The following is a 23,468-nucleotide window of genomic DNA, read 5'->3' on the forward strand; positions in this document are numbered from 1 at the left end:
TGAACATGGCACACACATAAAGCTTTATTAATTGATTCCACAGTCAGAACAAGAGTTGAATTATGTGTCTACATTAAAGTCAAAACAGTAACCACTAACCACGACATGTTCCCAAACGTATAGGTGCACAGGATGAACCTGTATCAGATCCAGCCACCTCCAGAGAGCGAGCCCACGACCGTGGTCGCTCCCATGAGAGGAAGCACCACCACTCCACGGGGGACAAGCAGCGCTACTACTCCTGCGACCGTTTTTGTGGCCGGGAGCACTGCCACAGCAAATCTGCCACAGCTAGCTGTGCCGCCTCTCCCAGCGAGGGGCTGGAACTCAACAACAAGCAGGTGGGGGGAGAGGAGAGGGAAAGTAATGAATAAGAAGGTTTTTTTTTTGGTCTTGGTTAAATGTTAGAAGAAGAAGAATAATTAATAAATGCTTTGTTTTAGATTAGGCACAAGAGTTTAAGATAATAACAAAATTGTACTTTCCCCATGTTGATCTTATGCAGCTTTTTTGACTGCTGGGCCGCTGTGATTTTTTTGCATGCTCTTAATTCTACTTTGTCCTCTGCCAGTCTGTGGTGCAGCCTCTCATGGCCTTTCTCTTCTTTTCCCACTTTCTCTTTTCATCATTTCCATCCATTTTGTCTGTCTTCTTTCTATGGAGTGGCTTCTTCTTTTCATCTTTCATGTTGGTGTTTTTTCCTTTTCCTTTTCTTCTCCTTTTCCCTTGTTTCCTTCCCCTTATCTTTCCTCTTACATATTTTTGCACATCGTTCTCTTGTTTCAAATTGCTTGTCCACTTTTCATCTAGGGCAGTGGTTGGGCTAAAGGCAGCCCAGTGGTGCTGAGCTTCAGTTCTAGCACGCCGAGTCGTGGACGACGGCAGCTCCCCCAGACACCCCTCACCCCAAGGCCAGGGGTGGCCTACAAGACTGCCAATTCCTCCCCTGTGCACTTTGTGTCCAGTCAGGCCTCTCTGAGTCCTGGACGGCTGAGCCGCGGGCTATCGGAGCACAACGCCCTCCGACACAGCAGCTCACACCACATCCCTTGCCCCGTCACTCGTATTAGCTCTGAGCCTTTTCTAGGCCAGGGCCATAGCGATGCCCTGGGCAGCCCCTATAGCAGCCTCCGGGACCAGCTGGACGTCTTCCAGGATACGGTGTCTCTGTCGCCCAGCCCGTGCACCGGACGCTCATCTTGGACCGCACTGCCTCGCATGACCGGAGCCCTCCCTCCGGCTCCGCAGCAGAACCTTAGGGTACCTAATGGGTACCACTTTAGCTTTGGAGGCAACACCAGCCCAGGCTCTGGCGTCAGGGCACCCAGGTATTACCAAGAGGCAGAGGAGAACGAATGGTGCTAGCATGGCTTTAAACCAATCTTTTTAATGCATTTTTGAGAAACTGTGATGAGTTTTATCATCTTCTTTGAAGGCTTTAGTTTACATTGTGACTGTGTGCGTGTGTCTAATGCTGTATTTGAAACTTGGAGAGCTAAGGTTAGAAGAGAAAACGTCTAAACAGAAGGAACATGAATCCATCGTCTTGATCACAGGGCAGAGAGAGAGTCAGACGTCTGTGTCTGACTGGACTGATCTTCAACTCTGCTTTGACTTCAGGGTAAAATTTGACACCACCATAACAACCCTCATACTGCATCACCAAACACATAATATCCATTTAAGATCTTTTGACCTGACCAACAGAGCTAATGAATGTCATTCGCAGTGACTTTAGTCAGGAAATTGTCTGTGGAATAATTTAATCTTTTTAGGTCAAATATCAACCCAACTTTTTCCGAGCAGATTTAACAGGATATTATGATCAACACATTTAATTTAAAATAATAACTTATATTAATCTTTATGCTATTTTAACAAAACAACTTATAAATGATTATTTGAGGGAATTTCCCAAGGTGATCAATAAAGTTGATTATTTTATTTATTTAGTTTATTTAATCTAATCTAGTAAAATCAAATCCACACTATTCTAACCTCGACAAACCTAAAACACAAACAAATACACATTAACTCTAAATGAAATTATGGTGGCAACAGTTAATTCTAAAAAGTCCAATTGGAAATAAATAGATTTCCTTTATGTTAAACAGGAAAGTTTTTATTTTATGTATTGTTGTATTAACAGACTGATGGAATGTCTGTAATTTGTTGTCTCTGTCGACTCGTGTTGACAGATTCAGGCCAGTCCACGTTCAGATTCTTGGTTTTACCTGAACCTGTAGACCCGATCATTGCACAGACGAGTGAGGGTCAGATGCAGAAATCTTTGTAAACACATTATAATGCCAGTATCCCAATGTGTTCATCCTTTGTACTGATGCTCATCATTAGACAACATTAGACAACAAAGCAATTACAACTTTTGTTCTTTATGCAGCATTAAATATATCAAAAGCATTTTCATCCAGTCAAAACTATGACATCCTTAAATGTTGCTTTAATTCTCCAACAGTTTAGTTGTGGAAAAGTCTAACAAAATAGTTATTTTTCATATACTATGTAAATCTTTAGCCGTCATGAGCACCATCTCTTTGCTCTGCGTCGACACTTGATTTTAAATGATCAGAATGAAATACTGTGGCGATAGCCTTGATGAAAGAGTCATATTTGTGAAGCTGTTCATTTTTCTAAGAAAACAAAATAAAGTTATGCTTTCACACATCAGGGTGACTATGGTGGTGGCAACATGAAGTGAGAAACAGAATGAAGATGGTGTCTGTTGTACAGTTCAGTGAAGTCACCACGTCTGTGGTGTTCTTTAGTTTAGAACGGCGTTATTCTATGGTTATACCTAATCCTTAATGACATTCCCTCGTGTGTTGGGCAGATGAACAGGCAGCAAGGATTGTTTATCTGTCTTATATTACAATACTTGCAAAGTTAAAGAGAGATCCCCAATCTCCTGACTGACCAATTTATTTTATAATATACATATATGTATGTATAAATATATACCTATATAATATATATACATATATATACATATACAATACATAAAAAAAGATCAAGTAGATTTTTTTTGTGCATTTTTTTTTACAATAGAAAAAAAACTGTTGTGTGAACTGCTTCCGATTTTGCAATTGTTTCAGGTCTAATGTTTCTTACAGACTTCTCTGCGATGTTTTAAAACAAGTGCCTATCCTTTTAGATATACTGTAGAGAAAAAAACAGTAACTGTTTTCTAATGCATCCACACATGAGTAGCTGTTTGGTTCACTCTGTATGTAGCTCTGCAGAAAATTGCAAAAACCCTTGTCTGTGATGGAGACGATAACCTACAGCACGCTTAAAAAAAAAAAAACCCTTAAAACTGAAGTTAACTATATTTCTTTCTTGTTTCTGATATAAAAAGTGTATATGGAGCAGTGTTTTGGAAAATACTATTACAACTGCATAAATGTATGTATCCAGTGACATTGAGGCCAATGAGACGTTGTGCATGTTCAGATGTTAGAGCAGGTTAGAGCTTTTTTTTTAAATGCCTTTTTTTGGAAACAATGTCTCAGTGTGACCTCTAGTCTTACTTTACCTGCTCAGATAAAACTAATGTCTGTGCACTTTCTGACCACAGTAGCAGGTCGGAAGGACAGGACCTCATATGTGTGTGTGATTGTGTGTGTGTCTGTGTGTGTGAAACATAAATATCAAATTCAAAATCAAATTTTTATTTTATTTATTTATTTATTTATTTGAGGGGAGGAGAGGGAGGTTCTGAAGTTGGGTTTCATGAGTTACTAATACATTGGCTCTTTTGTACTTACGGCTAACTCATCACACAGTGCAGTGACTGGTATGTGCATGGTCATGGCAGACATTTAGTGTGAAAACCACAGCTTTCTGAACTGTTAGACAATGACATTTGATTGTTGACTATGCCACATATGAAAAAATGAGACAAATTTGATGTTACGTTCTCTAGTCTGGACATAATCTGTATAGTCTTTTATTATATAGTTGTTGAAAAGCATAATAAGATCATGTATTTGTTGTTCTTGGTATTTAGCTGAAGGCCAATCTTATAGAATTTGGGATCTAATAGCAGCTTTAGCTCATGATAACACCAAATATTTTCACTATTTTGTCCTTTTGCTTGTTGACCGGCGTTTCCAACTTCTAGGTTGTAGACCGTTCACTAATCCACATTATGGACCATCCCAGGGCCTTGAACTGCATTTTTAGCTACTGAGAACGAAGAAACTGCTGGTTTTGTTTCCCCTTAATGGTTAGATTTGTATCTTTGAGGGAGAAAAAATTGTTCTATGTCATAAGACAATGCATTGAACTTTTAAAGGGAAGCAGAATACGACCGACTGCTCTACAGTGCAGTAGTGTAAAGTGATTATTTCATCTATGAACGTTGGTGCAGGGAGTGAGGGCTTTACAGATGTCAGTTTTCAACACAGTACAGACACAGGAATGAAGTCAAGTCGATTCTATTTGAATAGCCCGAATTCGCAAAACACATTTGTCTCAATGGATTTTACAGTTTAAAATAAAGTCAAACTTAAAGTGTCAATTTAACACATGGGAAAGAAAAGAGTGGAGGAAATAGACATAGGACAAGCGTAGATGTACAGCCCTATAGGGGTAGAGTGGAAAAAAAGGCAGCGACATTGTTCCTAACACAGGCTAAGATAGTAGGCACTGCTGGATTAGGGTATTAGTTTGAATAATTGCAATGACAACTAATGGACAATGTAGTCAGTAGCTCATACAATCTCACTTCAAAAACCCCCAAATTCATATGCACTGATATTTATTGGCATATATGCATCAAATTTCTGGTTCTGTGGTATTTGTTTTTGTTTCTCCTGTTTTCTCTCTCTTTTTCTCTCTCTTTCTCTGTCTCTGTTTCTCTGGTGTGTGTGTGGAAAGCAAAAACTGTTGAAATTCTAGCGGCCCCTGTCTCATGGAGCCTGACAGCAGGAACTGTTCCGATAGTAGACACTGTTCCAAAGAGACTGATGTCCAAATCTTAAAAAGGTTTCCTTTTTTCCTAATTGCCAGTTCGTGCAGATAGCAAAATACTTACTGTAAAAAAGACATTGTAAAAAAGGGTATTTTCTTTGTATGACAAGAACATTTTGCTTGCAGACTTGTCTGTAAAAGCAGTAGGAATAACCCAGTCAATAGAAAGGCTCATAAATATGGCACTAAAACATTGATATTCATCCACAACTCCAAAACCTGAACTATCCCTATGTTGTTATCAAACATCAACTGTAATCCTTAAATCTGGGTTGGGACACGACAAACAGGTTAAGACTAACAATGCTTTTATGCTGGGACTTGAAGCATGTTTGTGGAAACTTGCATTCTGGGAAAATATGAGACTTTAAGTAAAGTACTGTAGGTGTCTAAAATAAACAACATGTAGCGAAGAGCGTTAAAAAGAAATAGACAGAGCCATTGGGTTCCAAAAGTGAAGCCTAGGATCCAAAAATGCTGTCAGATTTAAAAACACTTGATAAAGCCTGGTTGGTGTTGTCACATCTTAGTGTTCACCTGGTGAGTTTGACAGACGGTCACTGTGTTTCACACTCACGCTGTCTCTGTCACTAATCTGGGGAAATCTCACTTGGAAAGAAACAGTAATTTCAAAACTAAAGCAATCCAGTTGAATTCAACACCATGCTGTCCACGTGGACTTGGTGGCTGTAGTGATGTAACATTAACTCCAGAAAACTAGCCTTTATTTGGAATCCTGATGTCTATATTTGTTTCTTATATAAAGAGAAGTTCCAAGACAGACAACAACAACAAAAAAAAAAAAACTCCAGAAGTGAACTGAGATGCTGGCTCCAGATTTCTAACAATGTTCAGGAGTGATCTGGACACTGTTTCGGCCTGACTTCTTTTTTTGTTATTGCTTACAGTTTTAAGAGACATGTTCTCCAGCTGTTTGAGGTGTTGAAAAACAGCTTTCCACCATTTTCCATCTGTCACGACTGGGTGAAGATACTCCAGTCTTATATTGTTGGGCTAAATTCTCACACTCCAATCTTATTTATATTATGCAATTTCTTCGCAACACACACACACTTTATTTATGTCTTGAAGCTGCTGGTTGGACAGGACGTCTTCTTTATGCAACAAAGACACAATTTTGAGTAGCTTTCTCCATGTTCTCATTACGTTTAGGCTTCATGAGCATGAGTGTGACCAAATGTTTTGTAGAAAAATGACTTTGAAAGGTGTAAACAAATGCAGACAAAAAAGAGACAAAAGGCACAAAGTGTAAACGGCAAGCAGAACTTTTAGGGTTACAGTGAATTTCTACATAATATATTTGCATGCATATTACATTTACCCACTCTGACATCACAACAGAAACTTTAAATCTAAAAAAGGTTTTTATAAATTCACCTTAGCCAATGTTAACACATTATTTTGCAGAAAAAAAAGAAAATATAAATGACCTCTATTGTTTTAAAAGTTTACTCCCATGAAGGCAAAAAAAAAAAAAAAAATCTTGGACCTTCCAAACTCTATTGCCTGTGTGTAGCTTCAAGTACAGTGGACCCCCAAAGAATGTGGTCTCCAACTACATCTTTGTCCAAGTCTGGGTCAATAGTATATAATATTAGAAGAGATTCAATTACTTTATTCTGCATTCTATTGGCTATTACTGTATGTGTGTCTTACCTCGACAAACTACAAAAGTTTGCATGTTCTAACGATGTATGTGCATGTAGAGAACTTAGTACTTTTAGATACTATGTGTTATTTTGTTGTTGATTTTTTCATATTTGATATAAATTGTGGGGTCTGCTGAAAGACTTCTTATTTCTATAAACAACAGTATTGGTTGTGGTCAATAGTTCCATACGTGCAGCAGAGCTGGAACATTCCTTTGTTTGGGCCTTGAGATTCAGTGAAATGTTTGTTTTGCCTGATTTTATGTTTCTTGGCCAAACTTTGAATTCTGCTGTTGTTTCTACATTAAACTTTTTGTATGAAGCAAAATACCTTGAAATAAAAAAGAATGAAACAAAACCTTCTCCAACTTGATTGGCCTAAAAATTTGCTTTTTTTGACAGTGTTGCTATTTACAGTGCCCCCTTGTGTTTTTGCATAAACAACAAAAAGAAAACGCTAATTTGAATTACAATTACCTTGTTGAAGTTCTAAGTTACAAAATAAAAGATAAACTGCTTAGTTTTTTCATGAAAACAACACCTGGCAAGGTAATCATCATTATGCTGTTTTTGGAAGCAATTTGAAGGTTTTGTTTTTTAATGCCAATTGCGAGGTGGCGGGAAGCCGCTCGCAAGTATCAAGTGAGTAGAACGTATTAGTTTCCTGTATCCAGCTATTATTTTGAAAAGTTTTCGGAAGTGACAGGGTGCCGCCTCCATCCTGGTTTGACGGTGCTGAAACAAATGCGTTCAACCGCTCTCCACCTGACGCAGAGCTCAGTTGCAAAGAACGTGCGTTCTGATGTTTGTCAGCGGGTGTCTTTATTTTTTACAGTATTTATTGGTAAACAGCTGGAATAATGTTTTCATTAAACTACGTCAAGGTTTTTATTTTCTATCTTGACTTCTGTCTACTTGAATGTTCCGGGGATGTGACCGCGTTGCATGAAGATACCTGGGATTTTCAGCGAGCAGGTGAGAAGTAGCAGCTGTGTAATTAACTAAAAATTGAAAAAGTAAATAAATAAATTACACTAAAGACACTAAGGGCTGTTTAGCTCTCTCACTCTCAGAGAATTTATCAAAGTATGCATGTACGTTTTTATTGTTTTCTTTTTTCTGTTGATTTTTTTTGTCATCACATTACGTCATGTTGACTTAGTCGGTAAAAATGAATAACTGAATAGAAGTTTATAAAACAGTAATATACATTTATGAGTGGTGAGTGGACTTTGTCAGCAGCAACGTTGGTGTCGTTTAGTGGGTTAGCAGCACTTCCTTCATTAAAGCACAGTATATATAAAACAAATTTTACCCTTTTATATAACACAGAGCCAGACAAGAGGTAGACACAAAATATAGACCCTTGAAAGTAAACTGACTTGTTTTTTTTATTATCAGGGACGTGTCTCCAGAGAGAAGTCCCTGAAGTCTGTTGTGTGGTATGCAGAGACAGGGCAGTTATCTATCAGACCTATTATGTCAGAAATAATGTAGAAGCAACGAACCGAAGGCTCCAAAGATGTTGTATGATGTTTAGACTTTGTCTTCTCCTCCATGTGGTCACTCAATCAATAATTAGTGTCAGTTATGTATTAGTCCAGGTGTACAGGCTGTGAGATTAAGATGACAGTGTTCAGCCCAGCTTTTTTGGATTCTGTGTTACTTATGTTGTACTGTGAAGGTCTTAAACTATTCCAAAGTGTTTGTGTTAATGGCAAGTGAAAAAAACAAACTTTCCTCACAGGTATGATTTTGCTGGATCTGCTTTGTTCTGCTGTTTCCTCTCTTAACCTTTGGATGTTTTACACATATTCCATATTGCACATTAAATTACTCTGGTGTTAACTGAATTAAGTGGAAAGACAGAAAAGAAGAAACACGAACTACTTGTCATTGTGACACAGCACACTACTGCACACAACCAAATGTGACCTCTGTTTTTAACCGAAGTGAACACGCCGGACGCTTATAAGGTGCTCAGTGTGTGGAGACAGTGCCATGCTCAGAGCACCTCAGTGCTAACTTGGCAGCTAGTGGACTCTAACCTGAAGCCTTCTGGACCCAAGTACGCTTCCTTAACCACTAATCCACCATTAACCAAGCATATAGAAATAAAGTCTGGAATTATTAATTTTAGGAACATGACACTGATAGGATATGGTCCACCCTTTTTCCTTGAATTTGACTATTTGTGCATTTGAGTATTGTGTAAACTCCAGCCTTCTAAATAACAATATATTCTAAGTAAATGTGATAATGTCTTGGCTGTCCATGCGTCTGAGTGAATTGAAAACTGTCAGATCCTTGGACCTTTTAGTAGTGGCTCAATGATATCTTGTTTTGCAGGATAATATGGGGAATTGTAAATGACACCACATCATTATCAGAAAAATATTTACTCATTATCACTGTATGTAACATTAACTTATAAACCAACTACATTAATTCTCAAACCTTAAGAGAACTTTGATCTTTGTTGTCTCTGTCTCAGTCACACATGAATTAACATTTCTGTGCCTTAAACATATTATAGGTGGATAGGAGCAAATATCTTAAATTTAGTAGGAAGTTAGATCACATACCTTTTCATTAACTTGGGTAATCCTGGTGAAAGGGATATCTGTTTGCTTTCCTTACATTTTGTCCCTGAAAAAAATGCAGTCTGCAGATACAGTGTGAGGCTGAAGCATTAAGCTTTTTTTGCCAGTTGTTGAAACCCCTCTACCCACATNNNNTCCTGCAGAACCTTAAAAAAATCTGATATTGCATTGCAGTGTTTAGTTAAATGCAATAAAGACATTATTATGTGCATTGATTTGGTAATCGTTAGTGTTTGAGACCTTACGAAGAGAAGCAGGTATGTGAGCTCTTACAAGCAGAGCAGAAAAACTATAAAAAAGCTGCATCATCCTGCAGACAGATGTACGGTATGTTTTATATTGGTTTAAATATGTGAGACACGCACAAGAATTTCAATGCACTTGAACAAATATCCCCAGGAATATGGCAGAAAATGGAGTATACAGTTATACAGTACAGCAGTTTACAAGGTCATTACAAACTTTTCAAAGGAGGACTGTGATTAACAGACGTACCACAACACACCTGTACCTTTGCAGTGTTATTGCAGTCTGTCCAGATGGTGCTAGCTACGTATATAGCATAACACTACTGTTCCAATTTTCTAAAATAGACCTTAATAATGCTGATGAAAATACAGCCGTAAGTCGGAACTCCGTACATAAGTACCTATGCTAACACAGTGGTAACATCGTAATCTAGAACATAGTCGGAAGAGTCCGACTTACACTTCTGAGCCATAAAGAAGCACACATTTTTCTTCATGTAAAGTAAAATAACATAAGAAATGTGCTTAAAATTCTTTGCTCTGAATACAAGTTGTTTTTTTTTTATGTAGAACATAGACTTTTAGGTTTTTCATTAAAATATAAGCAGACACTGAAATAATAAGAGAGACTGGAGCTGACCCGCTGTTGGTTTATTTTGGGGACTGGAAATGAGATCGTTGTGAGTCTTAGTTTGCTAGGTGTGCGATGGAGAACTATTGAGGTATAACATTACATCGTCCAATCAATTTTCAATAATATTATTCTTCTGGGAGGAGAAACAAGGAAATATTCAGGGGTCATTTAGACTGATGGAGAAGAGAATATAAAGAATTTCAAAGTGAAGTCTGTACGTGTTTCAGGTGGTTTCATGGATATCATCCATGTGGCTGATTACATGGTATGTATACTGTAGATCACACATAGGCAACATATTATTCTGGGCCAGATTTTTCTTATGTAGCTGTTTCTGACCCACAACATTAATAAGTAGAATGTTAAACTTGGTTTTCTTGTAATTCCCTTCTATGTTAGACATCAGCCAGACCAGAGTTTTATCTACACATTCTCCACATTCTTGACTCCTGACCTAATGTAGTCATAAACTGTCATTATGTGGTCCGGCTCCAGTTGGAACACAGAGGAATCCAAACTCTTGGCACATGGGGTCAAGATGCCAGTTCATCATCCTCCACCTGCACACAGTCTGCTTTGAAAGGAGATACCACAGCATCTGTGCAACTGATTCTCTCTGGTTCATGATGAACACAGACTGGACTGACAGAAGCCGGATTTAAACCATCAATATACTTATAAATTATAGATAATTTTAAATAACATTGTTCCATTGATAAATGTTTATCAATTATTTTGTTAAATGTATACAAATATCTATTGCATACAAATTAGTATTGCTGGTTAGGGTTAGGGTTATTTTTTAAAAATATAATCTAAAATAATATTGCTGATGTTTATGGATGTGTTCCCAAATAATTTATGTAGGATTTTACCCTTAAATGTACAGTAGCATAATAGTTGTTGTGTTACTTTTCCATACTTTTTTCATTTTCATGATAACTCCATTGATTGACTCTCTTTCAGAAAAAGTGGACTTATTGCAGCTTTTTTCTCATTTTCCTGCCACCAACAACATCTCCATGTCACTGGACAGTCTGAGTTGCCCATATTTTCAAATCGGCCAATACGGCACTTTGATGATGTCAACATGGCAGGCATTTGGACCAAGGTACAGAGAAACAGAATCAAGACTGTGGCAGGATAAACTTCAGATATACTGCAATTGTTCATTGTCTACAGAACTAATGGTTTAATACAGTGGCTCCCAACCCTTTTTGTCTTTTGAGCCCATTTTGACCTTTTAGAGTTAGTTTTTGATCAAGTTTTTATTGTGTGTTGAAAGTACGTAAGAGTTAATAAAAAAATTAAAAAAATTAGATGAAAAATATTTTGGCAGACATTTCAGACAACCCCATTTGAATTGCAGACAACCATATATGGGGTCATGACCCCAAAATCTCTGCTTAGATCAGAAAGAAAGTACCATGTACCTTTTCTGTATGTCTGTTGTGGGTAACTTCTAACAGAAGCTCATTTTTAACCTTTTTAACTGTATGCTGGTGTGTGTCTGTGTGTTTGACCGTGTCCTGCAGGTTTTCCGATGAGTTCAGCCTGCTGATGGAGCTGCAAAGCTCTCAGAGGGAGGAGAGCAGCGTTTTGACTTTGGTAAACTCTCAGCACCACATCCAACTGCAACTCCGCCTCAGCTTGTCTTCACTCACCTTCATCTCCACACAACAGAGAGAATATGAGTGAGTCTGACCCAATGGTTTATATAAAATAACCAACAAACATAATTATGTTTCTGACAATTATCATGGAAATGTGTCAGTGTTTTCTCAGAAAAGTAGTTTAATAATCAATAACAAATTGCTACATACCGTTTCACCTGCTTCATTTACTTCCACCAGGATCACTGTCAGATCTCTACGGGACAGTCAGTGGCACCAGCTGGCACTCAGTGTCTCCCCCCTCTGGCTGGAGGTATATGTGGACTGTACTCTGGTGGAAAGGTTGAACTGGGCCTACCCCTGGCAGCCCATCTCCACTGATGGCATGCTGATGGTCGGGGGCAGCATAGAAAGAACAGAGACACCTTTTGATGTAAGTGTGATTTGTTTGATGGGTTGGGCTGATGTCACCACCTGATGGCTGTAAATAGAAAACATTATGTGACAGTGACAACATTTTATTTTCAGTTTTTAAGTCTTTAAAAGCACACTAGTCATATAAAATTGTCCAAAAGGAATTCAGAACTTGTTAAGTCTAATTCTTTTTCAATTCAGAAAGCCAAGGTTCATCTTAGATTTTTTAAGAATCAATTAAATAATACCAGAAATATCTAGATATTGACTACCTAATTAATTGTACCCAAATAGGAAGCAAAACATTTAAAACATGCCATTAGTCCACATGCATGCGGGCATGCCATTAGTCTTTAGTCATTTACTCTTACATTTCTATTTTCTAGGTCCGTTCATTAACTTTACCCTTACCTTCACCTGGCAGTTTGTCATGTGTTCCTTGTCCTCCCGATCTCCCCCTTGCTTTGACCTTTTTCATAGCAGACATGTTATTATATTATTGCCAATGGCTGCAAAAATGTCCTCATGCATGTGAGTTTAAATGAATTATTCAAGTGTCTTAATTTGTTTGTGAGACGTGAAGTCAAAGTTGTCGGGATGACAGAGTAAGAGTGAAGAAGTAGTCGTGATTGATGTCCTCACCTCACCCCTTTTGACATTGCCATGTGTCAAGTCTGTCTATGAAAAGTGGGGGTTATGGGTTCAGATGGCAGAGCTTCCTGGGCCTAAAGTCTAACTGAGATTAACCTATGACCCTGTCTTGCTGTTGATGTCCCTCAGGGTGCTCTTAGGCAATTAACCTTTGTTATGGGGGATCCAGACGCCGCCAGAGACCAGTGTAATCTCCGCCAGTCTGCCTGCGACCTATCAGCCTCCAATGCTTTCTTGGTAAATATTTATAAACCTTATATGTTGGGGTTTAGGCAAGTATGAGGAAAAATGTTGGCTTAAAACAGTGGTTCTCAATTATTTTCTGTGCCATATTCCATTGGAACCCCCCGTGGCACCTCACCCCGCCCCCCATAGGGGCCCACTACACTATTTGAGAAGTACTAGCTTAAAATATAAAGAAAATAAGAAAATGTTAAATTGACGAAAAAAGACACATTGAGAGCATAGACCATGGGGCTCTAGCCCCCATTAACAATGATCCTCCAAAGATCAGCACAGGGCTACCAGTACCAGCTGGTACTGACTGACTGATCTTTAGTATAATTGCATAGTGTGACTGCAAAATGGTTCTAGCACTGTTAGAAACAGGAAGAAGCAGTGATTAATGTACTATAGCAAACAGTAAATGAATAGCCTGCTAAGGTGAATGTGAGAAACTCTGCCTCATTTGTCTTGATTATTTATTAGTCTTTATTTTCCTCAGGGAGTGGGCAGTATTTCATGCATGTGTAAATGCTAAATTATGTGGTGTCTCTGATAAAACCTTCCTTGGGGAGGATGATGATGATGATGATGATGATGATGATGATGATGATGATGATGATGATGATGATGATGATGATGATGATGATGATGATGATGATGATGATGATGATGATGATGATGATGATGATGATGATGATGATGATGATGATGATGATGATGATGATGATGATGACGATAGTGGTGGTGGTGGTGGTGGTGGTGGTTTGGCTCTGCAGTGTTCATCTATCTAGTCTGCTCCTGCTTGCAGGCACCTCCATGCGATACTTCTCTCCACACTCAGTAGATGATGCATTTTTTATGTTAGGAAGAGCATAAAGGTTAATGCTGCCAATGGACGTGTGGTTAGGAAGTATTTGAAAGAACGTACATGATTAAAGGCTTGCTCACGCTGCTCTATTTTTGCATTTACCATGGCTGCAACTATCTTGGCCAACCTTGGCATAAAAGAAATACTTTAATTCATTGTGGTGTTTTTGGCCTTAGAACAAACAAATGGGACCATGTTGGTTTTTGGAACCTAATGTTTACTTATGCTGCCTGTAGCTAGCACCAGCTCTCCAGCTGTCAATCACACACTTTGTCCTTTCACACTCTGTCCTGTCATATGGCACAAAACATTTTGACCTATTTTTAGATTTCAGAAGAATAAAAAGGAGAGGCACGTAGCACCTAGCTTTTACTTAAAAGCTTGTAAAAATATTATTTTAAATTTTTATTTTAACTGACAAATAGATACTGTTAAGGTGTTTTTCCATTACGTTACTCGTTCTTTGTTGTGGACATGTCAACTCAAGAACAAGAAATGCCAAAGCAGCGTTTTGTGTGTGTCTGTCTTTGTCCGTGTCTGTTTTTGCAGCTGTCCTTTCATCCTTTAATGTAGCAATGACCATGGCCACAAGTCAGGAGATGCTCAGGGGCAAAATACCCTTTAATTGTCAGACATTGTTTTGTTTTGTTTTTTAAACTCACCTGACTTAAAATTTAAAGACTCTCCCACAAGACATGGTTCTCCTTTGAACAGCCTATGTGTTGGCAAATGTGTAGCTCACCTTCAAACAGATACGTTTTTCATATGCTTTGCAGTGGAGGGCACGCTTAAAAAGTGTTTATCAATTACCATGTGTCAGACAATAGTAACTGGTCCTCCTGGTGTCTTTTATATCACAATTAGATTTACAGAAAGTAAAAAATAAGTTGTTGAATATAAACTTTAAGGAATGGAAGGTTTTAAAGAGTATATGTTTATTTTAGTCTTCTAATATACGCATGTTTTGTAAAACTACTAGTAGTGAAATAAAGTTTTTAAGAGGTCTTGGAAGTATCTAGAATCAGTTTTCTCATTGGAGAATCTTGCAGTAAACATAAAGACAGAAGCATCCGATTCTTTTGGTGCAGTTTATTGGGGTTGATATAAACCTTTGACCTTTTAAGTTCTCTCTATGGGTTGGCGAAATATATTACGAAATATTACAAAAGAGTATATTTTCTGTAAAAAGCATGCAGCACTCAGAACAATGTATCTATCAGTACTCTAGTGACTATTTATGTCTATATTGTGTTGTGTTTGTTCTAAAAGGAGTTGTCTATGGGGAAATACAACCTGCTGAGGGCTGTGTCTGTTTGTGTGTGTGTGTGTGTATCTTCATGTGTAGCAGAGGCCTGGGTGTGTCCCTGTCAGCTCTAGGAGGGTCATCTACAGGAAGGGAAAGGCTGCTCCTGGTTGGACACACACTTTTTGGTCTTCATATACTGTATGCCCAGTGGACTCTGTTTGACTGGAGCCCAGCTGCACTCACTGAAGACATGCTGTAGACATGTGGCTCATATTAACTCTCATGCTTGGTTGCTCTTGGCTGCACGCTTCTCTTTACGTGGGACTAACTGTGGACGGACAACAGACACATGTGGTATGTACAACAGTGTGAGGACATGACAAGTGATAATGGAAAGCTTTTTTTTTTTTTTTTTTTAAGCTGTGTCTAAATCCAAACGTGTCTCGTCCGTGACCCTTACATTCATCATATCTGTTTATTTTTATTGCTTCTGATCACTGCACTCGACCTGGAATGTTCCAGATGTAAAATTATACTCTTACTCTCGTCACGAGGGAGGTGATTTCGTCACAGTTCTTTTGTGCTAAATTTATTCAAGTCTATTTAAATTGATCCATGTGAATCAAGTCTGCTCATCCAGCCCAGATGTTCAGATAGAAGTTTTTTTTTTTTTTTATCCAAACCATCCACAAGTCCACCAGGTGATTGTCAGTTGTTTGACATTTTGTTGTTGGTTTTGTCTCTAAATATTATTTTTGAATCACCTTACAACATACAATTACATCCAACTTTAGGGACTTTTCTCTCTCTTTTTTTTCTAAAACGCCCCAACTGATAACCTTTCAAAGCTACTATTTTAAAGTATTGAATGTACCAAATAATCGAAGGAAGAACCTTTCATAGTGGCATAACAATTGACCGCTCCACTCTCAACTTCTCGTGCTAGGGAAGAAAACACTAAATGTAAGTGGAGGCAAATCAGCCAGATAGCATCAGGCCCAATGATTATCTATTATCTATTTAATTAGAGCCACACATATTTTAGTCTTTATTGGCTCATATCTGGCATCATTCACAGGTTTCTTTGGTCCCAAATAGGGCAACAATAAAGTCAGCCTTAGTTCATTTCAGTTGGGATGTGACCCACAGATGGGCTACTAGATGTAGACCACAACAAGCCTGTAATTAATTGCTAGATTAAGTGCTAGAAAAAGTGATCAATGTGTGATTGTAATTAAATGATGACAGTGTTGTGTCTACTATAAGTACCATTGTTTGGTCTACAGCAGTGACTTAGCGTAACAGATGCTTAACAATCTCACCAGCAGTTTGAGGGTGTGAGGAGTTAACACATCCTTTGATGGATGGAAATCCATCCTATAAACCACATACAGTGGCATGCTGTATATTTTGTGACCAATAGAATAGAAAAGCCCTATATTTTAAAGCAACGTTAAAACAAACTTGCATGATGCAGTGCTTTGATTGATGATTTTACATTTATATTAAACCTATCACAGATAATGTGATAGGTATGATTTGTAAAAAAAAAAGTTGAGTTGAAAAATGATTAAAAATGTAGTATTTGTAAATTAATCAGGTTAACATTTTCATTCCAAATTTTGAGGAGCGTTAAGGAAAAAAGTTTTAGAATGCAACTTTCAGCATCTTCTACAGGTACCATGCTTTTTCACACACACGTGTCAAACACAAGCACTTGACCTTTTTTTTTTTGTCCCAGCAATTTACAGAAAAAATAATATTAACTTATCTCATTTAGTCTTAATTATTCCACAACTTTCTTGGGATTGATCTATTTTTAAAACTTAAATATTTGACTTATTTATACTCCAGTCTTTACACCCATTTCATAATTATAATAATAAAATGTTTTGGGGTTTTTTAGTTTCACAAGACCAAATACATAATTTAGCATCTGAGACTAGCTATTGCTCACTGACAGACACACCGGAGGAAGTGCTTCATCCCTTCAGGGCAGGCTGAGGTGGTGTTGCTCCTCAACCTGGACAATTAGGCACAGAGTGACTGCTATCTTAACATGTGCTATGTCTGTAAGCTGTTGAAAATATGTAATAAAAAGGTGTATTTGCATTCTCTGTTATCTTCTACCCGGAAAGCAGGAGTGTATTTCGCCATAGCTGGTAGCTGTATTCAAAAAAATTTGTGTCCAGTGCACTGCTGACCAAAACCAAGAGAATATTTTTAGCCACTGTGTAACATGCCTGAGTGATGCCTGGTTGCTATGGAAAACACTGGAGCAGCCCTCATAGAGTGCTGTTTGTGTTGGAAAAAAACATTTAATGGTGGAGGTGGTTTAAAGAATATTGGAGGAAATTGCTGATTCAGCATTTGGCCTGTGTTGCATCATATAATAACCGGCACAGCTCAACTTTGTCTCATGCTGTGTATATTAAGAACTCAGTCTCTTCTAATGGAGTAGATGAAAGTACTATGTCAACATTAGCACAACACAGCTGTTCTGAGTGACCTTCTTTCTTTAGCTTACTGATGTCTTGTTCTGTGCTCTAGTGTTGGTGTTGGAATAATTCTCTTTCGGTATTTACCGGACAATAGTTGTACTCTGTAAGAGCAGCGTTGATACAGAACATTCAATGAACAAACAACCTGTGGTGCACAGTTATAAAGTATCTGCTGTTTGACTGGTCTGTAGGAATGATTGTTGCTTGTCCTTGATGAAGGGCCATTGTGAGCAGTTTAAAAAAGAGGATCCTGTATTTGACCTACTGTTGTAGTATGGGTTCTCTTCTTCCTGCCAATCCTCAGAGCATCACTATCTTCTCACACATGGTCTTTGGAGAACTGTCAGTCTGAGACAAAAAATGTTTGATTTACATTTCTTCTCCTTTTCCACTAGGATCCTCCTCCAGAATCCATAGACAAAATAATTCTCAATCAAAGTCATGATGTTTTCCACGTTGACGAACCTCATTCTCCGTTTGGAACTAATAGGAAGGACAAAAGACTTGGCAACACTGAATCTTCAAACTTCCAGACAACTTATGAAAATATCAATGAAAAAAACACGGGAGAAAGAAGAATGTATCCTGTATTTGACCTGACCTCTCCTGATTCACAAATGTCTGAGGTGAAGTCAAACAGTGTCACACTATTGATGTACAAAAACATGGAAGAAGAAGTTCTGCAGCACAAGGAGTCACTGCATACTATCCCTGTGACTGGAACAGGAACTAAACTATATGGACTAGACCAGAGGGATTACAGAATCCACAGAGGTCCTCCAGGCCCAGAAGGACCACAGGGGAGAAGAGTAAGCAACCTTTTTTTTTAACTCAAGTCTAGGTAAATGGCAGCTCAGTGTGATGACGCTCTGAAGTAAGACTTGAATCCACATTGTTTTTCTTTGTCCTGTGAACACTGGTTATTTATATAGAACTGTCTCTTGCGTCTTTTGGTCTGTCATAAATCAATCAAAGAGGACATATTATGCTAAATTGACTTGTCAGGGTTCTTGTAGGCATATTTGAGTCTCGGGAATCCCTGCCTAAAACCAGTTCATTTAATTCAAATCTGTGCACTTTTTAATTAACATTATAAACTGAGGTAGCTGTAGATACTGCATGTTCAGCTAAAGTCAGGCAGCTGCCCCCTAGTGGCTACCAAAGTAATTTAAGGCCTTTACGTGACTATAATGTTAAAGCCTATTAAAACTCTTTTTAAAAACCAATGTCAATACCTAATGCAGTTTATCCAGTTATATGCTAGATTTTTTTTACAAATCTACATTTATGATTATGGTTGTTAATAGAAGAAGAATTGCAGAACAGTTAAAATCAGAATTGTTGTGTTTGTATTGATTAGATTAGATTAGGAGGAAATAGGGTCATGATATCTTGATATATATATTTTTAATTTTAGAACATATTCAACATTTGTCTCTTGTTCTAGAAAAAGGAAAAAAAGAAAACAGTCAATTCTGTGAGAGTCTTATATAATCCTTTAATGAGTGGGAAAATGTTCTGCTTGTACTGGAAGTAGTGGTTATGGTTGGTTTCTGTTTTCTGTGACGGTTTCTCTGTTGGTTTTTTTTATTCCACCTTTGAATTACAGGCTTCAGATATTGCTCTGAAAACATATTGCACTAATAACATCTTGAATAGACCACAGTGGCCTTTTCTTCATATGCACTGTAGCTGTGTGGGTGTTGCCAAACAGTCAGTAGACAGACAGTAGTGGCAATTAAGGCATATTTATTTGCAGTGGTTGTACCCAGAATGATTCACTTTTTCTCTCATCTTTTATGAGTAAGACAGATTATTGATTTGTTATATTTAGACTTCATGCAACAGTCATTTCCATCAGTGCAGCCAGTCTTTTTTCTTCTGCCTCCTGTAGATTGCTGATTGTGCTCCAATTGCTTCTTAAAGGTTTCAGCCCTTTTAGATTCCATATGTGACAAAATATATTTTTCTTACCTTAAATAAATAAATAAATTATAGCCTTATTTTCATTGTAACACGCGGATACAATGAAATTGAGTCTCTGCTTTTAACCCATCACCAAAGTGAACAGTGAGCAGCTTTAAGTGCCCGAGGAGCAGTGAGTGAGGACGCTACCATGCTTGTGCCCATGTAAATGATCGGATCAAAGACAGACACATTTGACAGATTTAGGATGGTTATTTGGTACCAAAACATTACGTTTGAACTTGTCTAAACAACAAATGTGTGATCAGAGACTTATGTGCACCATTGTCTATGAAGGAGAAAACGGTTAAATGTACTGTTGTTATTTCAGGGATGTCCTGGAAGAGAAGGGCTTTTTGGATTAAAAGGTGATAAGGTAAGAAGTGCTGGATAAAATATCACATGAGAGACCATTTAGATGCTAAGCCTGTGGAACGTGTGGCTGCTTTGTCATTGTCACTTCTTTATTGTATATCTTTTTGTTTTTATTTAGGGATCTCAAGGTATTCCAGGCTTAGATGGTAGAAGAGGTGATCCAGGACATCTAGGTCCTCCAGGACTTCCCACACTTTACTTATGGAGTAACACAGAAGATGACTGGATCACTTTCAGGGTAAACCTCTCTTTAAATAATCTAAACTAACTGTACTTCAACTAAACCAAATTCTCTTAAACCACACTGTTGTAAATGTCAGTGAATTTTAGATTTACAAATGGCAGAACAATTTAAACAGAGAGCTATTTGCACTGTCACAATATGTATGCAGTATTTTAATGTATATGTTTAATAATAATAATAATGATAATAATAATAATATCAATAATCAAGAGGGTAATTCTAAAAATGTCACCTGGTCTGAGAATTAGACCAGAATTAGAGAATTAGAAAATTAGAAAAAGGAGACATCTAANNNGAAATCAGGTTTTATTTTATGAAGAGCTGACTAATCTTTTCTTCTGTTGACATTTTGTAAATGGCCACAGCCATTTGGTCTCACAGCTTTTTGCACTTACAGAGGCCATAATGAAAAGCTGGAGTATCTTCCATGTTTTGTAACTGGAGCAGATCCAGACTTCTGGTCTCGGTCTGGTCTGAGGCCTAGATCCTCCTGCCAGACCAAGTCCTTAGAAGAGAGGAGTGTTTGTAGGTTTTCACTTTTACTGCTTACTAAGAGCACAGTGAGGATTCTTTACTGCTCCATCCACAAAGACCTCCAGTGAAGGAGGTCCAGACCTTGGACAAGTTTAGCTCCTCACCGCTCTTAGACCCACTGGAGTCCTCTGCCATTTTGTGTTTATCCTGGAGCTGCAAAGCTGGGCGATTTAGTCCTCTAAAGACCTGATCCTACTTTGACTTCTTGAGTTAAATTCAAACCCTTAAGTGTGTATCAAAGCATCCATTTGCAGTCTCATATGTTACACAACACAAAGTGTCAAAGACACATTGTGACACTCATCATACCTTAAAGTTTATGAAACACCTGAAAAAAAGTGGCTACTTGACTATTGTTTTTTTTCCTTTTATTTATCATTTCATTATTACCAAATGTATGTAATTGTATGGTTATTTGTAGACAACAACTATGAGTATGTAATTTTTTTATTTTGTTTTTTCCAGAAATCAACATTGTTTCAAACACTTAGAGCTGGTTGGCCAGTGAGTAATTCAGCTTTTCAGATTGGTCAAATGAATGATTAGTGTCAGATATCAAAGATACTGGTTTATCTGTTATTGTTATTGTTATATTTCCTTTTTAGGTAAAGCGTGGACCACCTGGAACCATGGGTCAAATGGGAAAACCTGGTCCTTTAGTAAGTTTCACCTGGACCTTCAGTTAGTAATTACATAATTTTTAATGTAAGTCACATGTTTTTCATACATTGTCACAATGTCATTTTTTAATTCTAAAAATATTTGAAATGTAGGGCCTACCAGGAGACCCAGGAATCACAGGAGTTTCTGGTGTCAGAGGGGATGTGGTAAATGTTTAAAATTAAAATCAATTTGTAATACTGGTTAACACTATTTTAAGTTAAGTAGTTAACAGTGTGTGCTGAAACATCATTTGTATTAGGGTGTACCAGGGCCACAAGGTTTTCCTGGCAAGAAAGGGAACTGGGGCAAAGATGGAGTCCGAGGTTTAGATGGACACTTTGGTCCACCAGGACTTCCAGGAATCCAGGTGAAAAAAGTGCTGTTTTTCTATCCCATTGTATATTAGGCATTTACTACTAAGCACATTTGAATGGTTCTATTTAATGATTGTGGTCTGTGTTTCTACTGCAGTTAACTTTGTGTAAAAAAATAACTCTTCAACAAGGGAAAAAAGTAGCACTTTTAAACCTTCCAACATTTAGCTGATGTAACTAGTGGTACACAAAACTGCCCAGCCTAAGGTTAATTTCTGATTTCCACTATTATGAAAAGTTAAAGAAAATTACCATTTTTGGTGCAAATGTTAAAAAAATTCCTGTACTTGATATCTCTAACTCTAAAGCTTCAGTATGCAATGATGCACATTATTCTATTGGAACTAACCCAAAAGGTATTTGATCATTTCTACTTCAATTATATGATTTTTATTTCTCTGTTCACAAGGGTCCCAGGGGTTTTAAAGGAGATGGGGGTTTTCCAGGGGAGAAAGGAGATGAGGTGAGAGTGCAGTTTCAAAAGATGTAAATAAATGATCAAATGGTCAAGTGATCATACGAGAAGTGTTAAAGCTGCAGAAGTCTGGTTCGTTATTGTATAGATATTTCCTGAAATGCATCATTACTGCAGAGAGAATTTATCTTTATTTTTTAGTAGTTTATGTGAAGGTTGGTATGAAAATGGAGAAGCTCTCAATTCAACTTTAAACAATTATTCAGCCTCACCACTGGATGTCACTAATGGTGATATAAAGTTATTTTCAACTCAACAACCGCAATTAAATTAAATGGCTGCCCTAAAATCATAGGCGTTTAGTTACATAAGAATAAAGTTGATGTTACAATTGGTTTCTTTCTGAATAAATACTTTTTTGTTCTGTCATAAATTTTAGGGTATTCCTGGTGAGCCTGGACCAAGCGGAGACAGGGGAAGAATGGGGATAAAGGTTCTTTGGCTTTAAACATTTATATCGTGTCCTGTAAAAATGTCCCTGAATTTTTATGCATATAAAGAGTTTAGTACAGTGAGTCAGTACTAATAACATACGCCTGATGTGCAGAATGTATTTTACAGTGATTGATGATGGAATATTTGTAAATAGAAACAAAGTCTCTGAACACTGTCTGTGTGTTCTCCAGGGATCTAAAGGAGAACCAGGAGAAGAGGGACCTGTGGGGCCATCTGTAAGAATACCTAAAAAACAATTTCATGTTCCATACCTGCACTATGAATATACTGCTTGTACAGTATGTATTTTTTTGTTTTAAATAATTATACATGCCTCATTCCTATACAATCATATTTACTGCTTAGTATATGTAAGGGTTACCTGACTATACCTGAGTGCAAAGAATAACTCAAATGTAACTGAACATTCAGTTAAGCAGCTGAACCTCATGTGTATGCTGCTCTTTTTTGATCACACATTATTTAAGGTTCTTTTATTTTTCTTATCTAGGGTCCTGTTGGTGACAGAGGCCCAGGTGGACTGCCTGGAGCTCCAGGACTACAGGTTGGACTCAAATTATTGTCTTAATGTTGTTCACTTTCTTGAACTACTGGAGTATCACAAAATTGGCTTTTCTACCAGGGTAATTCTGGACAGGATGGAATGAAAGGTCCTCCAGGTCCAGTGGTAAGCAGATTTAATTCTTTTAAAATGTTCACACATGTTACTTAAGCTGC

At 37.7% G+C, this 23,468-nt stretch overlaps 2 protein-coding genes across 8 annotated transcripts in view; both read left to right on the forward strand.

Annotated features, from left to right (window-relative positions):
* cacna1ba (calcium channel, voltage-dependent, N type, alpha 1B subunit, a) overlaps positions 1-6,992 on the forward strand; it is an 81,579-nt gene extending 74,587 nt beyond the window's left edge. For 6 of the 7 annotated variants that reach the window (XM_025052984.1, XM_025052985.1, XM_025052990.1 and 3 more), the window contains 2 exons: positions 124-341; positions 811-6,992. In XM_025052984.1, coding sequence (XP_024908752.1) covers positions 124-341; positions 811-1,365 — 773 coding nt within the window. In that variant the 3' untranslated portion in view covers positions 1,366-6,992. The remainder of the gene's footprint in view (positions 1-123; positions 342-810) is intronic. The other variant, XM_025052989.1, reaches the window with a different exon arrangement.
* Positions 6,993-7,115: 123 nt separating this feature from the next.
* LOC103397388 (collagen alpha-1(I) chain-like) overlaps positions 7,116-23,468 on the forward strand; it is a gene marked incomplete at its 3' end in the record, with an annotated part of 26,232 nt that continues 9,879 nt past the window's right edge. The window contains exons 1-17 of the mRNA XM_025053398.1: positions 7,116-7,637; positions 11,114-11,258; positions 11,683-11,841; positions 12,001-12,193; positions 12,955-13,062; positions 18,061-18,474; positions 19,962-20,006; positions 20,124-20,243; positions 21,249-21,287; positions 21,389-21,442; positions 21,557-21,610; positions 21,706-21,813; positions 22,230-22,283; positions 22,675-22,728; positions 22,922-22,966; positions 23,242-23,295; positions 23,374-23,418. Coding sequence (XP_024909166.1) covers positions 7,523-7,637; positions 11,114-11,258; positions 11,683-11,841; positions 12,001-12,193; positions 12,955-13,062; positions 18,061-18,474; positions 19,962-20,006; positions 20,124-20,243; positions 21,249-21,287; positions 21,389-21,442; positions 21,557-21,610; positions 21,706-21,813; positions 22,230-22,283; positions 22,675-22,728; positions 22,922-22,966; positions 23,242-23,295; positions 23,374-23,418 — 1,806 coding nt within the window. The remainder of the gene's footprint in view (positions 7,638-11,113; positions 11,259-11,682; positions 11,842-12,000; positions 12,194-12,954; positions 13,063-18,060; positions 18,475-19,961; positions 20,007-20,123; positions 20,244-21,248; positions 21,288-21,388; positions 21,443-21,556; positions 21,611-21,705; positions 21,814-22,229; positions 22,284-22,674; positions 22,729-22,921; positions 22,967-23,241; positions 23,296-23,373; positions 23,419-23,468) is intronic.

Source organism: Cynoglossus semilaevis, chromosome Z (assembly GCF_000523025.1).
Source record: "Cynoglossus semilaevis isolate Cse_v1.0 chromosome Z, Cse_v1.0, whole genome shotgun sequence".
In the NCBI taxonomy this organism is placed as follows: domain Eukaryota; kingdom Metazoa; phylum Chordata; class Actinopteri; order Pleuronectiformes; family Cynoglossidae; genus Cynoglossus; species Cynoglossus semilaevis.